Below are 21,361 nucleotides of genomic sequence, written 5' to 3' on the forward strand. Positions count from 1 at the left end.
AGTATTATGGTCACTAGGAACCCTAACTGGTCAATAGAGATTCTATGGCTCGGGATTGGTTACGTAAAAAAAAAGATATTATTACCCCTTAAACGTTCTACCTGAGGTATAATGCATTGCTGGTTTTGTCTTAAATTGCTAAACATTTATTCGCTTATACTATGATGATTTGTTTATAATATTCCTGACTCTGGCGCCAGTGAATATTCGAGCTCGAATAATTCCAACTCTGGTGTTGGTAAAAATTCATAGCTACAAAAAAAATTAGATCAATATTTTTTATTCCTTACTCTAGAGCCTAGTAAATAAATAAATAAAAATAAATTTATTTTTACGCATGCAAATATTTTTTTTTATTTTTCTAGCTAAATAAAATAAAATACAACGAATTAAAATAATATAAATTTAAACTGGTATTTTTATTCCTAACTCTGACGTCAGTGAATAAACCAATAAATTTACATTATTTTTATTCATCCATACATATTTTTTCTATTTTTTTATTTTTATGTTTTTTATTTTTCTATTTTTTATTTTTGATTTTTTGGGCTGGGCCCGGCTCAGCCCACATGGGCTGGGCTGGACCCAGCCAGCCCGGCCCGGTCACTGGCCCAAGCCAGTGACCAGGCTGGGCAAAGGCATGCACCACGCGTGCGTGCACAGTGAAGTGCTAATTAAATTTCACGGCAAAAGTGTCAAATGATTTTGCAAAACGGGAAGAGTAGAAGTTACCTGGTCTGCTGGAAGCGAAGGCGCACGGTTGCTGATCGACCAGCCTCTTTCTTGCTTTCCCTTCCTCTAGTCTTTTCTTTCTTGTTCTCTGGCTCTTCTCCGTGTTTGTTCGCCTGGCTTGCTCTCTGATTTAGGAGACGGAGGCGTGATGGATGACCGGCCAAAGCTCTGCTTCGGTTCCTTTGTATGCTCCTGTGTCGTCCTCTTGTTCTTCCTTTGTTCATTTTTTTTCTGTTCCCTGGTCACTCTCTCAATACTCTGTCTATCCCCTGTTTTTCTCCGTCTTTTCTCTGTTTTTTATTTGTATGTTATGCCTGAATTCTGGGACTAAACCAAAGCTAGGTTTAGCTCTCTGTTTCCTTCCTTTTGTTCACTCTGCCCTGTTCCTCCTCCCCTTTTTTTTTTGTTCCAGTTCTCTCCTCTGTTTTTTTTTCTCCGTCTCTCTCCGCCCGGGGTTTTTCCCTGGTTTGTTTTGCTTTCCTCTTTGTTTCGTTTGCTTCTCTCTATCTCTCGTCGGTTCTGCTCCTTTCTCCCCTGGCCTTTTTCTGTCTTCCTCCCCCCTCGCGTTCTTTGTTTTCTATGGCTTTATAGCCACAGAATTCCACCGTTACCAGGTAATAAATCGACTGTTATTGCAGGAGTAATGGTGGTGGTGGGCAGCTGAGGCGCCGAAGAACAAGGTTGTCAATTCCGTTCCGTTCCGCCCGAAATGGCCGAAACATTCCATACCAATTCAAAAAACGGAACAAAACGGAACAAATTTCATCTCATTTTAAATCTCGGTCCGTTCCGGATTTTTCGGCTAAATTCCGCCCGAAACGTTCCGGTTCCATTCCACTTGTTCCGTTCCGCTCTTGAAAAGTCATTGAATCAAATTGAACCTTATTCAATTTAATTAATTAAACCACCCAATTATAAAAAGCTCCTTTTTATTACTATTTTCTATAACAATGATATTAATAATAACATTGAAAATTATTATTACTTCATTAACAATGATATTAATTTTTTAAAATTAGATTTATCACTAATATATATGGTTTATATTCGTGTTTTTTTTTCATGTTTATACTTTGTAGGAATTTGAGCAAAACAAGGGATGCTTTAGATTTCATTAACCTTGATAACATTGACCTAACTTTATATTTAAAATATTTGTGTTAAAACATTTTACTTTCATAATATTTTGATATTTTGTTTAAGTTGAATTACTTTAAGTTAAAGATCTATTTAATCTTGACTATTTAGAAATATTTTAAATTTTGAAATTATATTTGTTTGGCATTGTGTTTGTATTGCATAATTTATAATTAATTTATCTTGAATTTGAATTATGTTTGTTGAATATATATATATATATATATATATATATATATGAACAGTACAACCTCGAAACGGCACGCCGAAACACTCCGAAACTGAAACATTCCGTTCCAATTGAAAAAACAAAACACCTACCGAAACGGAATTGACAACCTTGAGATGAACAGTGTTGAGAAACGGCACCCTTTTTTGTGTTTTGATCCTTCACATTTTGAATATTTGCAGTCCAGTCCTTGGGTAAATTGTAATTGAACCCCTGCATCTTAGCGCCATTTACACATTGGTCCTTGTGTTTTAATTTCTTTCAAATGTGACAAGAATCAGCCCTATACTTTGATAATTTGTTAATTAAGTCCCTGATTTCATTAATTTAATTAAATCCAAGTCCAATTAAGTCTCAAAACTTATCAATTCTCCAATTAAACTCTTAATTGGATTAATTAAATTAATTCCAAGCTTAATTAAGTCTCAAAACTTATCAATTCTCCAATTAAACCTTTAATTGGATTAATTAAATTAATTCCAAGCTCAATTAAGTCTCAAAACTTATCAATTATCCAATTAAACCCTTGATTGAATTAATTAGATTAATTCCAAAGTTTAATTAAACTCTAAAACTTCCAATCATGGTGCCTTTAACCTAAATTTTAATTCATTCTTCATTTATTTTATTTTACTTGTTTTTTTATCATTATAATTTTTTATTCTTTTCAATAAATAAAATAATAATAATTATTAAAATAAAATAGTCAAAAATTAGGTTATGATACTGTATACAAAACCAAACATGCAATTAGAACAATAAGCATGGGCTTGCGCGGGTCCCTTTCATTTTTTTTTTAGACTTACCCAGCGGCAACATGTATGCATTATTATAGCTAGAACTATGCTATGTCATTAGTAATTTTATCTGAACAGGTTCAGGGGAAGTAAATTTGGGCCTTAGGCCTAGTCTGTTTATGCTGCAGGATTTTCCATGGGGCCAAGGCTTGAGGAATTCATATTTGTAGTCACAATATAGAGGCATGAGCACCAATGAAGATAACAAGGGTGTGGGTGAGGGTGGTTGGAGAGGAAAAAGAGTGGAAAAAGCTGAGATCATCCATTGAAAAAGAAAAGAAATTGATCTCAATTCACAACTGAATAGGTTGGTTTCGGATGTTTCCCAAGTCCTGGGATTCTTGGGGCTGTTTTTGGAGAACAAATTTTGGGACTTCGAAAATGTGTTTTGGTTTCTTTCTTTAACAGTACCTTGCTCAGTTTCTGGGATGGAACTCGTACAGAAAGATTTGCCATTGGTGAAGGTTAAGCAGAGTACAGTCTCATGGCTTTCAGCGACAAAATAGACATTTGCCAAGGATCACACACACACAGAGAATTCAGCTATGCCTATGTCCACAAGCAAAAAGAAGAATATTTACTACAGAACTTCCAAACCTAAATCTCAAGTATACCCACAGAAAAACAGATCTAGGCACATATATATATATAGAATATATGTCTTATGAGGTTTTCATTGCTAGACCAAACCAATCCTAAATTCATGAGGATTTGATTATACATCCTTAGTTAGGATTAAAGTTCATGTCACATCACAACAATATCAATTGCTAAGACTGATCTCTCTGCTTAGCATTTGAGAACTCGTATTTCTATCCCTCTGCTTCCAGCAAAATAGACCCAAGCCAATCTGTTAAGAGAATTGTAGAAGTTTGGTCGCAATCATGGATTTTCGCTTGAGCTCCCAAAATAGTCTGTTTCCCGGTGTCCATGCTAAGAATTTTATTCTCAGGATTTTCACGTTCAAGCATCCTATGTACATGTAGCAAACATATGCATCTTTGATAAGCTCTGAATGACAAAATGTAGTTCTTTGACTTGAACAAGAGATTTTTCTCCATTTACAAATTCATGAATATCGCAGTCTACCTCGATTATACTACTTCCAGCTTCCTTCTTCAATTCTCTGTCCTCCATCAATCTGTGTGCTTTCAGTGCATCCTCCCACATTCCTGCATCTGCATATGTGTTTGACAAAAGAACATAGACCCCTGAGTCATCAGCCTCCACCCTCCAGTTCCACAAATCTCTCTACAGCGGTTTCAGCAAGAGACACATTTTGATGGATTTGACATGCCAGAAGAAGTGATCCCCGGAGTGTTGAACTGGCTTTGATGGGCATAGCATCTGAAGTTTCTAAAGCTTTATCTAGTTGCCCTGCCTGGCTAAATTTTGAAGTCAAAATTTGAGTATGTGATAAATTCACATTTCAACCTTTCAACATGATATGTGTGAATTCACACATTCTCCTGAGCAATTTTGAGGTCTTGTGTTATTATACTACATGTCCTTTAATATAACGAAACTTGCTTGTTGATAAAATTGTTGTTTTATTTTTGTATACTGAGCCCGTTATCTTGGTGAACTGCTACTGAGCATTATCTTTATTGGCTAATTTAACGTGTTTTGTTCTCTCAGTCGAACTTCTTGTCATCGTTAATTAAAATTAAATTAATTTTCTTAAGAAAGAAAGGGGATGAGATTTTTCTGTATCCCTAGAGAACTATTCATTGAAATATATCTTGATTTTTTTTTTAATTACATCCCAATGATTCAAAGTTTCTAAAATTAAAATTTAATTAAAGGACCAGCTATCCTTTCCATATCCCATTGGACTAGCAGTCCACCTGCACAACATTCTCAATTAATTTCTCAAGAGATTCATATATTTAGAAGATTTTTTTTTTAATTAGAAACACTTGATTAACCCAATTATAATCAGCTAATTTCGATTAATCAAACAAGCTAGCAACGTTTGCATTCTGTGAGCAACGTTGCTAGCTCTTCCTATACCCTGTGTTTGTTCAAATCCTGTGTCTGTTCAACTAAATTCGCAGACATATATAGAGTGTTATTCCTTGCTCTTTGGTGCTCTAGAGAGATGGTAACGTGTAAGACAAGAACTTGCAATGGCTCTTTTAAGAATCTATGGTTTCTCACCTACTCTGCATTTCGTTTCTTATCTGGTGGCAACTTGCAAGTTGTAAGCATTCATCTCATTGGAGAAACTGTGCGCATCAAAGTTATGATTTGGTTTACGACACTCTCTTACAATTTATTTGATATCTATAAGCATCTTCATAGTATCCATGCATATCACATCATAATTATTAAATCTCGTCCTCGGTCAGCTAATCTGGTAAACTTATGATCTATAGCCTGAGTTTTAATTAAAACATGTTTTGACATCTACATGATCAACTCAGTTAACCTAGTGGATTGATGCGATAAACTCACATCTCGTAACTTGATTTAGATTGGGTTTTAATTCAAATTTATTTTGACATTCATCTCATTAATTTCCAGTATACTTGACCTAGCTAAACCAGTATCAAACTTGACAGGATGAAAATCAAGGTTTTTCTAAAAGATTTTGAAACCATATTATTTTAGATATAAATGATAGGCTTGCGTGTACCCAATTACCTATAAATTAACCCAATGTATCAATAACAAGACAAATTTTCAAGCAAAATCCTGAATCAAGTCTGACAAACAGGATTTTCACGTTCATTCTCACCAGAAACTGCACAATTATTGATCTTCAAAGATCCTGCTCGTCTTTTGAAGATTTGTCCACAAACGACAAAAGATGATGTGGACATGAAATAGACACGTACTCCCTAATCAGCCCATGTCTTCATCTGTAAAATTCAGAGAATTCTGTTCTGTTCTGTATATTGTTCATGCTTTACAACTGGTATATAATATAAGGAAATGAGACCCGATTCAATAATAAAGCCTAAACAATTGCTAACCGAGAATAATTCCTAAAAATAAGTTTCTAGTAACTGGACAATGAGTTATATATGGAATGTGCAGATATGGCGTTGATATTATCACTTGCCAATTAATCGCATGTGACTAATCTTTCTATCTCACAAAACACACTCGCATTAATTGCAGTGTTTTAAAGTATATATTATGGCTTAGGTATTGTGGCATGCTCGCGTGCTGTCATATATTTATAAAATAAATATATATAATAATATTATAATTATAAATTAGCGTTAAATAAATAATAAAAATATGATGAAATCAATATTTTTTAGCATTTTTTTTTATAAATTGTACGAGTATTGATTTGATATGACTTGATCAACTTCACAAGTTCAAAAATAACCTAGATGATATAAAACATAGTTTAATCTAAAATAAATAATCAAAATGACATATTTTCTTTACAAATATTGAGATGATAATATATATATTGAATCAATTCAGGTCAACTGGGATTAACCTGTCAATCTTTATATCGGGTCATAAGATCATGATAACCCTATAGAAAGAAATCAAAACATACTATAAAGCTTAATTTTCAATAAACTCAATGTTGAATGATGAAACTGAAAAGAAAATCAATTTTTTTAAAAATCAAACTCCTTATTTAGATCTAATCTCCAATAAACCTAATATTGAAACATATAATTGAAATTGAACAATTGATTAAAAAAGACATAAAAAACTCAAGTCAACCCAGATTAACCTATTAAACCCATAAGTCAAGTCATGAGTTAAGGATAACCTTATAGAAAGCAAGCCAAATAAATCATGAGATCTAATTCTTAATTAACTCAATCTTGAAGGATAAAATTGAGATAAAATAGTATATTAAAAAAAGTAGAAAGAATTTGAATCAACCGAGTTAACTAGTCAAATCCACAATTCGGATAATGAGATTGATAATGAGATTGAGATAATTTCATAAAAAATAAATTAAAAACAAATCAAGAAAATCAATCATTAATAAATCTAATATTACAGGATGAAATTAAAAAATACACTATTCATGAATAATATTTTATTAGAAAGAGTACAATAAAACCGATTCTCTTTTAATTTTTTTGTTAATTTCTAGAAGCATGATCAACATATGACACCTTTACAAATTTTGCTACCTTCTACTGAATCACATGCCATAAACAATAAGGATAGCATTTAAGGGACTACTTTGGTGGTAAAAAAACATGTGTTCCTTCTCATGAGTTAGCTAATCTAAGAATATAATTTTACTTTGGTTGGTTCATTAATCTGTTGTTTGGGGGATAACAAATATTCCTTTACTAGAGTTCTCAAAGAAAGCCTAGTATTATGGTCACTAGGAACCCTAACTGGTCAACAGAGATTCTATGGTTCGGGACTGGTTACGTAAAAGGGAAGGTATTATCACCCCTTAAACGTTCTGCCTAAGGCAAACTGCATTGTTGTTTTTGTCTTAAACTGCTAAATTTTTATCGGTGTATACTCTGATGGTTTATTCGTAATATTCCTGACTCTGGCGCCAGTGAATATTCAACTACGGATAATTCCAACTCTGGCGTTGGTAACTATTACGTAGCTATAAAATAAATTTAGATCAATATTTTTTTTATTCATGACTCTAACGCTAGTGAATAAACAAATAAACTAAATTCATTTTATTATGCATTAACATATTTTTTTTATTTTCTTATGTAGTTAAATAAATAAAATAATAAAAAAATTAAATCAGTGTTTTTATTTCTGGCTCTGGCATCAGTGAATAAAGAAATAAAAATAAATTTATTTTTACGCATGAACATATTTTTTTATTTTTCTAGCTAAATAAAATAAAATACAATGAATAAAAATAACATAAATTTAAACTAGTATTTTTATTCCTGACTCTGGCGTCAATGAATAAACCAATAAATTTATATTATTTTTATTTATGCACACACATATTTTTTATTTGTTATTTATGTAGCATGGTCTCAAAAAAAAAGGTTGGGTCACTGGTTTGGACCAGTGACCCGGCTGGCCACTGTTGCATGCATGCGTGAATCACTCACGCATGCATGCAACAGTAACATGGTAATTAATTTACAAAGGAAAGAAAGCTGAAGAACTTACCTGGCAAGGCTGAGGGAGACGATGCCCACGATTGGCGATTCAGCTCGGGCGGAGAAGAAACCTCTCACGTCTGAGGAGGCGCTGGTGAACGTTGGCCTCAGGGGCACGATGGGGGGAAAGAGGGTTACTTGTTGGCCGGACAGTCTCCCCTGTTTCTTCTTATTTTCACTGGTTCTCCTTGCTCCGGTTTTCTCCTTCGTGTCCCTTCTGTTATGGTGGACTGCTATATGTTCACCGTATGGAAGGGCTGCTGGGGCTGGTGCAGTTGCGGGGTGAAGGTGAAGACGATGTCGATGGTGACGGAGGCTTGAACCCAGGAGATGGGGGGTCTTCTCCTGCGTTTTTCTTGTTGTTGTTCGTCTCTGTCTTCCCCCCGTTTATTCCTTCCTTTTGTTTTCTCAGACCAGTCCCCTTGTTCTTCCTTTTTCCCTTTCTCTGTGGCCCTCTCTGGCTTGATAAAGCCAGAGAATAGCCTTTCTTCACACGTTCGTGCCTCACGACCGTGGGGCACGAACGCCTCTGTTTCTTTGAGATGAAACAGGGGCAAAAAATTTGCTCCCTTTTGTATAGTTTCCCTCAGGTTCTGTCCCTTTCTTTTCTTTCTGAATAATCCCTTTTGTTCTGTTTTTATGCCCTGTGTTTCCCCTGTTTTTTTTTTGTACTCCCCTCCTCCTGTTCTTTTTTTCCGTCTCTCTTCTTTTTCTTCTTTTTGTTCCTCCTCTGCTCTTCCTGTCTCTCCCCCTCCTCGGTTCTGTCCCTCTCTCTACTCTCTTTTTTTCGTCTTCGGGTTCTTCCTTTTTCACCCCCCCTTCCTTTATGACCTTTCGTTCTCTGGCTTTTATAGCCAGAGAACAATCCATTTCTTCCAACCATTGATTGCAGGTGTAATGGCAGCGATGGCAGCGGCGGGCGTCCGTTGCAGAAGAAGAACAGCGTATCCACAGACGGCGCCGTTTTGAAGTTTAACGATTATTTACGTTTTGGCCCTTGAAGTTTTAAACGTTTTGTAATTAAGCCCCTAGTTCAAACTGTAATTGGCCCCCTGCATTTACGCACCATTTTCAATGTGATCCTTGGATTTTAATTTTGTAATTTTGACCCAAACTTTAATATTTCTTCAATTAAGTCCCTGATTTAATTAATTTAATTAAATCCAAAGTCTAATTAAGTCTAAAACTTATCAATTCTCCAATTAAGCCCCTGATTGGATTAATTAAATTAATTCCAAGCTTAATTAAGTCTCAAAACTTATCAATTCTCCAATTAAACCCTTGATTGGATGAATTAAATTAATTTCAAGTTTAATTAAGTCTAAAAATTTATCAATCCTCCAATTAAACCCTTAATTGGATTAATTAAATTAATTTCAAGCTTAATTAGATTAATTTTAAAGTTTAATTAAACTCCAAAACTTTCAATCATTTTGCTCTTAACCCAAATTTTAATTCATTCTTCATTTATTTCATTTTACTTGTTTTTCCATCATCATTATTATTATTTTTTCATCATCATTTTTTTTTTATTTTTTTCAGTAAATAAAATAATAATAATAATTAAAATAAAATGGTTAAAAATTGGGTTATGATAGTTGCCCCATCTTTATAATATTTACTATGCATAGATAATTGGAAAATTTCATTTTCCTTTTGCTTTGTGTAGTAAATTTATAAAGAAAAGTAGATACAGACAGAACTTTTGCTTTTTTTATTTTATTCTTGAAAACTTTGAAAGCATTAGATTGACACACGACCTTTACAGAGAGATGTAGAAATCAAGAAACAAATCATTTGGAAGACGACCCATTTGTTTTTATATATTTTTTGTTTTTTTCTTTTGTTTTTCTTTTGTTTTTTGTTTTTTTTTTAGTGGTCTCATTGTGATGGGTAACCTACCAAAGTATATAAAAAAGGAAAATGAGAGGCTCGAAGGCGCACTCAAAAGAATGCAAGAAGAAAGCGAGTGCTCAAAGGCACTCGAAGAGAGAAGCGAGGGCTCAAAGGCGAGCTCGAAGGGAGAAAGCGAGGGCTCAAAGGCGCGCTGGAAGGGAAGCGAGGGCTCAAAGGCGCGCTCGAAGGGAGAAAGCGAGGGCTCAAAGGCGCGCTCGAAGGGAAGCGAGGGCTCAAAGGTGCGCTCGAAGAGAAGCGAGGGCTCAAAGGCGCGCTCGAAGAGGAAAGTGAGGGCTCAAAGGCGCGCTCGAAGGGAGAAAGCGAGTGCTCAAAGGCACTCGAAGAGGAAATCGAGGGCTTGAAAGCACCCTAAAAAAATGATGATCAAAGGCTCGAAGGCGCATTTTAAGGAGGTGGAAAAACATAGAGATTTTTCAGAGGGCCTGATTCTCGTGGGCGGCCTGCCCAGGTTGAAAAATTCTCAAAAGTGAATTTTTCAAAAGCAATTTCAATCCTGGCCATTTCAAGTTGGCCTTCCACTTGATGGATTCCGTTGGAATTTTCTCTAATGAGATTTGCAAAACTCATTGTCCAATTTCTCAAAGTTTAGATGATATGCATGCATCTTTACCTGATTTGAAATATAGGCCCCCCATTTCTTTTTTGTCTTCTTGTTGCTTGACTGATGAGGACTTGCTACCTCTGATTTGGGTCATATTTGTCGCTTGGCTTCTAGCCCACTCGAGTTGGCCCATGCAAGTCTATTTCCATATTTGTTTACACAACTTAGCCTCTGTGGTGCCCATCATGACCCACTTGCTTGCTAAAGATTTTCTGACTCGTCAAATAACTTGAGAGGACCACTCATTACTCCTTGTTTCACTGCTAGAAACATTCAGTGTCACTTGCTGAAAGGATCAAACTGTCTTTTGTAAACCAAAATACCCCCTTGTCTGGTTGAAGGAAATTACCATCTCTTTTTCTAGAATTTTTCTTCTAAACACAATGTTGCCCCCTTGCATTGTTCATTGCCCCTAAGTGTGCTTTGTCAACGACTTAGACAAATAATGGTTTTAAGAAGCCATTCTCTCATTTCTCTCCTTTGTTTATTTTGGTGAAGGAATATGGATCCAGAATAAATCTTGAAATCTTGATCTTGCATTTTGAAAACAAAAATTATTTCGTTGCGAGTCTAAAACAATTTGATTTTGAAATCTTGCAACTCCTTGGTTATTTTCTTTCTTGAAAAAGAGATTATTTGCTCTTGTGTTTGACAATGAGGTCTTCGATGAAAATACATCATGAGATGACATTTTTTTTCAAAGTGACGGGCTCGAGAAAAAGCTCGAGGTTTTGTATGAGAAAAACTTGTCTCTTTTTGAACATTCATCTTTATCAGCATGAATAATAATAAGTAGTTTATTCTTGATGTCATGAAAAGTATTCTTTGCATTTTGAGAGCATTGTTTATTGTTCTAGGTTGCTTGCTTGCTTGATTAGAAAGGACTTTTACAGACACGTAATGTAGGTTGTGGTTTTTGGCCATGAAAGAAAAGGATTCATAAGGCTCAAAGAGTGTTTCAGGGTTTCAAAGACTGAGGATCACTATCAACCATTTGACTCTTGACGTCATTCACATTTTCTTTTGCTGCTCTTCTTTGATTTGCCCTTTTTTTCTTTTTTTTTTCTTTTTCATTGCTTTGCTAGAGCATACTCACTTTATCTTGGTTATCACTTGTTCTTGTGATTTGGGCATGCCCCCTAACATTTGAGTTTCTTGGGCTCTTTTGCCTTTTAGCTTTCTCACGGCTTTATCATCTTTCTTGATCATTGAAATTTCACTTGCCCCCCCCGGTGTGGGGTGTGATCCTAGTCGGGATTTTTTTCATGAAAGAAAAATTATTCAAGCTCAAAAAGGGATCTCAAGGGATGTACTTATTTCAGAATGTGAAAGGAATAACAAAGATGGCCTTTCCTCATTTCAAGCGCAAGCAGTTAAGATCAATAAACTTTGACCTCATCCAATGTGTTGGTTTGGTCTTTGCAAAGATGCATTTCATGGGTCATGAGCAACGAGTTCACTACATACCGTTATTCATACATTTAAAAACACATGATTCAAGAGTGGGTAAGGGTGTTTATTTCTTTTTTTCTTTTTCATAATATTTTTTTGGTTTATAAGTTAATCACCTCAATGTTGGAGTTGCTTGATTCACTTGTCATTCTACAATTAGAATGTGAAAAATATCATTTTTGAACTAACATCAAATTATTTTTGAAATCAAAATACCAGATCAATTTTTTTCAAAACTCCAATAGGGAAATGAATTTTGGTACAAGAGATGAATTGCATCTATGAGATCATGCAAGCTTCAAATGTGTATTCGCGAGTTCTTATAACAAAACTCTCTTAATAATGATTGGTCGTAAACATGATTGAATGAGAAACTCATTATTTCATTGAAGCTTTGGAAAAGAAACAACAAAGAACTTATGCCAACATGAATACTGGCATGATAACACATAAAAGGGGCTAAACATTTAGTGATCATTGATTGGAATTTCTGGAATCTTTCAATCATTCATTCTCCTCGACAAAGGCATTTTTTCAACACTTAGTTGCAGTCATATGCAGACCATTCTTGACCTACTATCACCATAGCTTTATCTCCAAAACAGTTGATATCTGGGAGTCGGTGTGAAGAAATTAACTATAGGAATGGTAAGTGTCTTGGCAACCCCCTTCATTGTCCTTTCCTTTTTCGGTGAAACCGTTCTTTTCAGTCGGATCAGCAATTTTACCTAACACAATGGCTTGTTCAATCCTCTCAGCTATAATAACCAGGTCAGTAAAATATTGTGCAGAGCTTCTAACCAAGAATTCAAAGTATGGAGATTTAAAGGTGTTGGAAAATAAACTGATCATCTCTTTTTCCAACATGGGAGGATTAACTTGTGCAGCTACCTCACTCCATCTCCGGACGTATTCTCTTATGGACTCCTTGTTGTTCTTCTCCATAGCTTGCAAGCTTAAACGATCAGGGCCCACGTCTATATTGAACTTATATTGCCTCATGAAGGCATCAACTAAGTCCTTCCATTTTTTAACCTTGGTATTGTCCAACCGCATATACCAAGTGAGGGCAGCGTCACTCAAATTGTCTTGGAAGAAATGAATCAACAATTTCTCATCATCCACCACCTCAACCATTTTGTTGCAGTATGCTTTGAGATGAGTTATAGGGCATTGAGTCCTCGTATATTTAATGAATTCTGGCACCCTAAACTTCTTAGGAATGACTATGTTAGGTACCAAACACATATTGACAGCTTTCACCAGGTCACACAAATGGTCTCCCTCAACTGCCCTTATCCTTTCTTCTAAGGCAGTCCATTTTTTCAAGTCCTTTTCTTTCACCATCTTGCCCTTTTAAGATTCTTTCTCGCTAGAATCGATGGTAAACGACATTCTCCTGGGGTATGCTGGCTGGAAATGTATAGCTTGTTGAAATTCAGATGACACCCTATTTGCCCCTAGATTCTGTGGATCGAAATGAGTTACATGCATATCTTCAGGCTGAGCTATAAGTGTTGCTTTTCCGGATTTATATCTCAAGGCCTGCTCAAGTAGACTAGTAAGCCTTGCGACTTCTTCTTTAAGATTATCCACCTCTTTTTGATGTTGGGCTTCCAACTGGGCTCTTTCTTCGTTTTCCATTTGTCTTTTTCTTGAACGAGTGTTATAGGCGGGTTTCAATGGGGAACCTATATTTCAACCTGCTAAATGTAAATCATGCAATTCATGCAAAAATGCTTAAACAATTAATTAAAAAAATGTGTATGAAATGCGGACCCGCCCTTCACGGGATGACAACCTAATAGGAAGATCCTAATTGTTGAGTGCATCAAAGGGTTGGTCATTATCTAGTTTCAAAGGGTCTCTCGCATGCTCAGTGATCGTCCATGAAAGGTTGATATGAGGCTTACAAGTAGTGTGAAAATAGAGGCCCTGAGTAATATCAGTTCGGCATATCAACCACTTCCAAGTAAACAATCAAGCGAGAGTTGGATGGTTTCACGAGTCTTACCCAAGCTAAAGCCATTCGGGTACCGTTACTCCCCCACTTATCCTAGATTTAAGGTGTGTGCTTTCAACGTGATGCATGACAATATAAACATGGATGCATGCTAAAGCAGTAAATACAGGAAAAATAAACACAACAACAAGAAAAATAGCAATAATAAGACAAAATACAAAGCTTAATCCTAAGTCCCCAGCGGAGTCGCCATCCTGTCGCACCCGACATCGCGGCGACCCACAAATAATTCTCTTGAATTATGGAAAAAGAACAGATTTCTGGCATCTGGTTCTTTTAGGGGAAAATGTCTTGTTTGAGGAGTCGCCACCTAGTATTATGGTCACTAGGAACCCTAACTGGTCAACAGAGATTCTATGGTTCGGGACTGGTTACGTAAAAGGGAAGGTATTATCATCCCTTAAACGTTCTGCCTAAGGCAAACTGCATTGTTGTTTTTGTCTTAAACTGCTAAATTTTTATCGGTGTATACTCTGATGGTTTATTCGCAATATTCCTGACTCTGGCGCCAGTGAATATTCAACTACGGATAATTCCAACTCTGGCGTTGGTAACTATTACGTAGCTATAAAATAAATTTAGATCAATATTTTTTTTATTCATGACTCTAACGCTAGTGAATAAACAAATAAACTAAATTCATTTTATTATGCATTAACATATTTTTTTTATTTTCTTATGTAGTTAAATAAATAAAATAATAAAAAAATTAAATCAGTGTTTTTATTTCTGGCTCTGGCATCAGTGAATAAAGAAATAAAAATAAATTTATTTTTACGCATGAACATATTTTTTTATTTTTCTAGCTAAATAAAATAAATACAATGAATAAAAATAACATAAATTTAAACTAGTATTTTTATTCCTGACTCTGGCGTCAATGAATAAACCAATAAATTTATATTATTTTTTATTTATGCACACACATATTTTTTATTTGTTATTTATGTAGCATGGTCTCAAAAAAAAAAGGTTGGGTCACTGGTTTGGACCAGTGACCCGGCTGGCCACTGTTGCATGCATGCGTGAATCACTCACGCATGCATGCAACAGTAACATGGTAATTAATTTACAAAGGAAAGAAAGCTGAAGAACTTACCTGGCAAGGCTGAGGGAGACGATGCCCACGATTGGCGATTCAGCTCGGGCGGAGAAGAAACCTCTCACGTCTGAGGAGGCGCTGGTGAACGCTGGCCTCAGGGGCACGATGGGGGGAAAGAGGGTTACTTGTTGGCCGGACAGTCTCCCCTGTTTCTTCTTATTTTCACTGGTTCTCCTTGCTCCGGTTTTCTCCTTCGTGTCCCTTCTGTTATGGTGGACTGCTATATGTTCACCGTATGGAAGGGCTGCTAGGGCTGGTGCAGCTGCGGGGTGAAGGTGAAGACGATGTCGATGGTGACGGAGGCTTGAACCCAGGAGATGGGGGGGTCTTCTCCTGCGTTTTTCTTGTTGTTGTTCGTCTCTGTCTTCCCCCCGTTTATTCCTTCCTTTTGTTTTCTCAGACCAGTCCCCTTGTTCTTCCTTTTTCCCTTTCTCTGTGGCCCTCTCTGGCTTGATAAAGCCAGAGAATGGCCTTTCTTCACGTGTTCGTGCCTCACGACCGTGGGGCACGAACGCCTCTGTTTCTTTGAGATGAAACAGGGGCAAAAAATTTGCTCCCTTCTATATAGTTTCCCTCAGGTTCTGTCCCTTTCTTTTCTTTCTGAATAATCCCTTTTGTTCTGTTTTTATGCCCTGTGTTTCCCCTGTTTTTTTTTTGTACTCCCCTCCTCCTGTTCTTTTTTTCCATCTCTCTTCTTTTTCTTCTTTTTGTTCCTCCTCTGCTCTTCCTGTCTCTCCCCCTCCTCGGTTCTGTCCCTCTCTCTACTCTCTTTTTTTCGTCTTCGGGTTCTTCCTTTTTCACCCCCCTTCCTTTATGACCTTTCGTTCTCTGGCTTTTATAGCCAGAGAACAATCCGTTTCTTCCAACCATTGATTGTAGGTGTAATGGCAGCGATGGCAGCGGCGGGCGTCCGTTGCAGAAGATGAACAACGTATCCACAGACGGCGCCGTTTTGAAGTTTAACGATTATTTGCGTTTTGGCCCTTGAAGTTTTAAACGTTTTGTAATTAAGCCCCTAGCTCAAACTGTAATTGTCCCCCTGCATTTGCACACCATTTTCAATGTGATCCTTGGATTTTAATTTTGTAATTTTGACCCAAACTTTAATATTTCTTCAATTAAGTCCCTGATTTAATTAATTTAATTAAATCCAAAGTCTAATTAAGTCTAAAACTTATCAATTCTCTAATTAAGCCCCTGATTGGATTAATTAAATTAATTCCAAGCTTAATTAAGTCTCAAAACTTATCAATTCTCCAATTAAACCCTTGATTGGATGAATTAAATTAATTTCAAGCTTAATTAAGTCTAAAAATTTATCAATCCTCCAATTAAACCCTTAATTGGATTAATTAAATTAATTTCAAGCTTAATTAGATTAATTTTAAAGTTTAATTAAACTCCAAAACTTTCAATCATTTTGCTCTTAACCCAAATTTTAATTCATTCTTCATTTATTTCATTTTACTTGTTTTTCCATCATCATTATTATTATTTTTTCATCATCATTTTTTTTTATTTTTTTCAGTAAATAAAATAATAATAATAATTAAAATAAAATGGTCAAAAATTGGGTTATGACATCCTTCATCAGTCTTCGTGCTTTCAGTGCATCCTCCCCCATTCCTGCATCTGCATATATGTTTGACAAAAGAACATAGACTCCTGAGTCATCAGCCTTCAGTTCCACAAATCTCTCTACTGCGGTTTCAGCAAGAGACACATTTTGATGGATTTGACATGCCAGAAGAAGTGATCCCCAGAGTGTTGAACTGGCTTTGATGGGCATAGCATCTAAAGTTTCTAAAGCTTTATCTTGTTGCCCTGCCTGGCTAAGGAGATCCACCAAACAACTGTAGTGTTCATGTTTAGGTTCAATTCTGTAGGAACTTGTCATCTTATTCAAGATACGAAGGCTTTCAGATACCATGCCTGCATGACAGCATGCTGTAAGAGCACCAAGAAAAATTAAATCATCCATTTGCATTCCTTCCAGTTCCATTAGAGCAAAATACTTCAATGCTTCTTCTCCAAACCCATGAATACTAAGACCAACAATCAGCACATTCCAAGAAACAATGCTTCTTTCTGACATGCAGTTGAACATACTGAGAGCCTCATTTAGGTTCCACACATTTCATGTACATATCGACTAAAGCTGTTGAACAACCACGTCCATTGTGATTTTTTGTTTCTTCATGTACACATGTATCCATCTCCCTTTGCGCAAGAGCTAATGTTGCTCCAACCACAGATACCTTGTCAGGTATTATACCCTCGCAAAGCATCTGCCTGAACAAATTCAAGACTTCTTTGGCGTTCCCATGATGGGCATATATACCCATCTATCATGATGCCCCAGGAAATCACATTTCTTTCCTGCATCTTATTGAATAATTGACGAGCACACACTAATTCTCCAACCTTGGTATACATGTTAATGATAAAATTGAACGAAAACAAATCTCTTGAGGGCATGCTGTCGAAAAGAGCTCGAGCACGAGGAACATCCCCAAGTTTCTGAAAACAATGCAAGGATCAACACACATCAAAATGCAATAAACTGTAAACCAAGGGAAGATACAGTTTCACCAACAAAATCTGCTTCACATTTACTTTTCAGGATGAAAACATTTTTAAAACCGCTATGAATTATTTTTTGATACTAAAAGGCATCAGTTTTTAGAATTATCATGCACTCTCTCACAGTACATTGAGCGGTGCATATTTTTGGTAATTTTTACTTTAGTCATTGAAGTTTTATTTTGCGTGATTTGATTTTTTGAGCCCAAATTAGTCTTCAATTGAATTTTTTTAGGAGGAAGGATTGAATTGAAAAATTGGGGAATGAAGTGAAAATCTTAGGTAACACAACAGGCGGGTTAAAACTTTTGTTAACACATTTATTTTTAGATATTTGATGATGAGTCCCTTGAATTTTAAGAAAACACATTTTGGTATCTAACTTCATTTTCCTCTTTTTTAGTCAATTTTTTTGGGAGGAGAGAGAGTCGCTAGATTCCAGTTTAGAGAGAGAAAGTAACTGCCGGGTAAAATTACGGCCATCAAAATAGTTAATTTTTGTGTAAAAAAATTCCATATAATAAGAGGGGTTACGTTTAGTTTTGTTTTACCTTAAAAAAAACCTAAAAAAACATATTTGAACTTGAGAAGAGTTTTTGTTTTGGGTGGATTTTGAGTTTTGTGGCGGTTTATTGGGTTTTTGGTGACCATGGATTGGCTTAACAAGGTCTCTAGGGGTTTTTTCTAGGTGTTTTGGATAAAAATTGGATGAAAATAAGTTTTTTGGAGAAAAAAAAAAAAGATCCTATTTTTCAGGCAACCACAATGGCTGAATTCTGGGTTGTGCGGACTACACATCATTATTTTTTGATATACTTGGGACGGATGATGTGTCGTCTATCCCATTAAGCTTTTTTTTTTTTTAATAAAGCTTGTGCATGGGCTATTGCTTTATTGGGTTAGGCCTAGCAGTGCGCAGCCTAATTCTTTTTTATTTTTTTTTATTTTTTTAAATAATGCATTATTTGTGTGTATCTTTTCAAATAAATTTTGGGTTTATGTTTTAATTATATTGTAATTATTTTTAAATGATATTGAGTGTGTTTAATTTTTAAAGAGGTAGGTATCATTCATACGTGATTTTTCTAATTTTATATAGATTAAATTTGTTTTTTTATAAGATTTTTCATATGTGTAGCTTTGCATTGTTTTTTTTTAATTATTATTCAATAAATTTTATATGTGTGTCAGTTTCTATTACAAATTTTATGTGTTTTTCTATTACAAATTTATTTTTATAGAGGAATTTATTAAATATAATTAGGTAAATTATCCATATTGCGATGTTAGATATCTTGATCTTCATTTTTCGCTTGGTGTTCTCAATTTTATTTTTTTCATTGTTGATGATTTTTTTTTCATTGCTTTACAGAATGACTATTGATTTGTTTAATTAAATGCGTGCATAAGTTTTTCAATTTACATTTAAGAGTTTTTCTAGTGTAAAAAAACACGTTGAATAATTATATATATTCATTTTTTTTTTTATCATGTTTTGATGTTTATTCTTATGATTTTGTTTTATTTTTTTTCTTTGAGTCTTTTATGAAAGTTTTATTGTTCTTAGTTTCACCCTTCAATCCAAGTTTATAGTGTAATTTTTTTTATCTTCATTCTTTTCAATTTAACTCTCAAATTTAAAATTTATTGTTGCCTTTTGATTTATTTTTTATTGCAATTTTAACAAATTATTTTCATTATATTTTTTTTTTATTTTTTATGATTTTAATCCTCATGATTTTTTCAAATATAGTACTTTCGATCCAGGTCACTGTTTAAAAAGATAACATAATTGATTTTTTTTCTTTTTATTTTTCTTTCTATACAATTATCCTATACTCATTTAATTTTTACTTTGTTAACAAATAAGATCATTGAGATATTTTGAGAATATTGTGAAAATATATTTCTATAATATCAAGAAGTGTTCATCTTTTGCATTGAATCATTGTTTTTTTCATTTTATTTGTTGTAGATATCTTATTTTCTAATAATATTATTAAATTAACCGAGTTTATTAAACTCATTCGAGCCAATTATCTAAATATTATATTTTTTTTATTTTTTAAAATATTTATCTTTTTTTTAATATTTTTTATACTATAAAAATTTAGACCACGGGGTCACATTAATAGTTTTTTTTTATTTGTTTGTACATGAAAATATAGTTACTGAAAAACCAAGATTTTCTAAACCTGTTGACAAAGCAAAAGTTTGAAACTCGCAATTGTTAATCTCTCTGGTGCCACCCCAATGGAGTCTTAATCACCAAAAGATATAAACTTCATACTGCATCAATAAAACGGAGACCTTTCCGTACCAATAAATCATGATAGATAGACCAAGAAGCCACGTTCTTCTCGGGCATTTCATCAAACAACTTTTGGGCCTCCTCCATCGTTACAACTTACATGCGTAGATTTCAATGGGCCCCATGAACAGTAAACAATGTGTTTTTCATCACCAAATATGTGGTGCCTGCGTTTTCAACAAAATGCAGACGCAACTTCATAGAGTAGCTGGGATTATTTGACAAGTGGTAAAGAGATGAGCTGATTAGGGAGCACGAGTCTAGACTTACGTTTCACATCATCTTGTGTCGTTTGTGGACAATCTTCGAAAGGCGCACAGGATCTTTTATGATTCATGCCTACCCACGGTCCCGTCTTCTTTTCTTTCTACTTACTCTTATTTTTGCTTTTTAAAAATATTTTTTAATATTTTTTATTTTTTTATTTACTTAAAATTAATATTTTTAAATATTTATAGATTTTAATATGTTAATGTTAAAAATAATTTTTAAAAAATAAAAAAATATTAATTTAATATATTTTAAAAAAACTTTAAAATATAACTACAATTATATTCTCAAGCATACTTTAACCGATTATTTTATGTTTCATTGATTTCAAACCTCATAAATTATGAAAAAGACAGTTTACCGATTATTCTGCATCAAGTTTTCAGAGTAAAACTTTACAACAAAATCTTTGGCATTATATCTAATTTAATTTATCTTTTATATAGTTACCGCTTGTAAAAATATTATAGTATAGGATATCAGAAAAAAATTATCTGGGTACTCTGATATGATTTTTTTTTCTAAAAAAATTAGTTAAATAAAAAATAATTTTTAAAAAATTAAGTTATTAAACTTTATGGAATCAATGACATGATTTACAAGTTAGCGAAGTAATCATGGTTGTTCTGGTTTATAAGTTTAGCATGGTACCTTTTTTTTATTTAATTGAACTCAATTACGTGATCGTCTATAATTTTTTTATATATAGTAAAAAAGAAGTAGTTTTAGAAAAAAAAACTATATTATTAAATTTTAGCAAGTTCATGAGCTTGTTCGCAGGTTTGGATAGTTTAACTTTTTTTAAAAAAAATTACTTTTTAAAATTTTATCATTTGATATTGAACTAATTTGAAATTAAGTTTCATAATTTGTTTCGTCTTGCTTTCTGTGAGGTTATCACAGTCTTAAAAAAAATCTCAGTATTGGATTGACGCTCGGATTTGTAATTGTCTATTTTTGTTATCATAATTAATTAAATAATAGTTTACAAAAAAAACAAGTTATAAATCCCAATGAAGTCCATTACTTGATTTGCGGGCTTCATGTGTTGACCTGGGTTACTCGATTTACAGGTTTGCTCATTAAACCATATATGTTATTTTTAGTTGCTAGTCCTTTAATTTTT

The 21,361-nt window shown here is 34.2% G+C and overlaps 1 protein-coding gene across 1 annotated transcript; it reads right to left on the reverse strand.

Moving 5' to 3' along the window:
- Nucleotides 1-15,064: 15,064 nt before the first annotated feature.
- On the reverse strand, nt 15,065-20,052 carry LOC133673275 (pentatricopeptide repeat-containing protein At4g02750-like). The gene is made up of 4 exons (XM_062094020.1): nt 19,945-20,052; nt 17,347-17,591; nt 16,654-17,116; nt 15,065-15,586 (listed from the first exon to the last, which is right to left on the reverse strand). The coding sequence occupies exons 1-4, from the start codon at nt 20,050-20,052 to the stop codon at nt 15,065-15,067; spliced, it is 1,338 nt and encodes a 445-aa protein (XP_061950004.1).
- Between the last annotated feature and the right edge of the window lie 1,309 nt (nt 20,053-21,361).

The sequence above is a fragment of the Populus nigra genome, chromosome 14 (assembly GCF_951802175.1).
Source record: "Populus nigra chromosome 14, ddPopNigr1.1, whole genome shotgun sequence".
Classification (NCBI taxonomy): Eukaryota; Viridiplantae; Streptophyta; class Magnoliopsida; order Malpighiales; family Salicaceae; genus Populus; species Populus nigra.

What these genes read in the sequence shown, in the direction of transcription:
- LOC133673275 (XM_062094020.1), bottom strand. Translation starts at nt 20,052, where the DNA reads ATGGAGGAGGCCCAAAAGTTGTTTGATGAAATGCCCGAGAAGAACGTG. An exon ending in GTCTCCGTTTTATTGATGCA is followed by an intron (nt 17,592 to 19,944) that starts GTATGAAGTTTA and finishes CATTGTTTTCAG; the next exon opens with AAACTTGGGGATGTTCCTCG. An exon ending in CACGAAGACTGATGAAGGAT is followed by an intron (nt 15,587 to 16,653) that starts GTCATAACCCAA and finishes AAAGAAACAGAG; the next exon opens with GCGTTCGTGCCCCACGGTCG.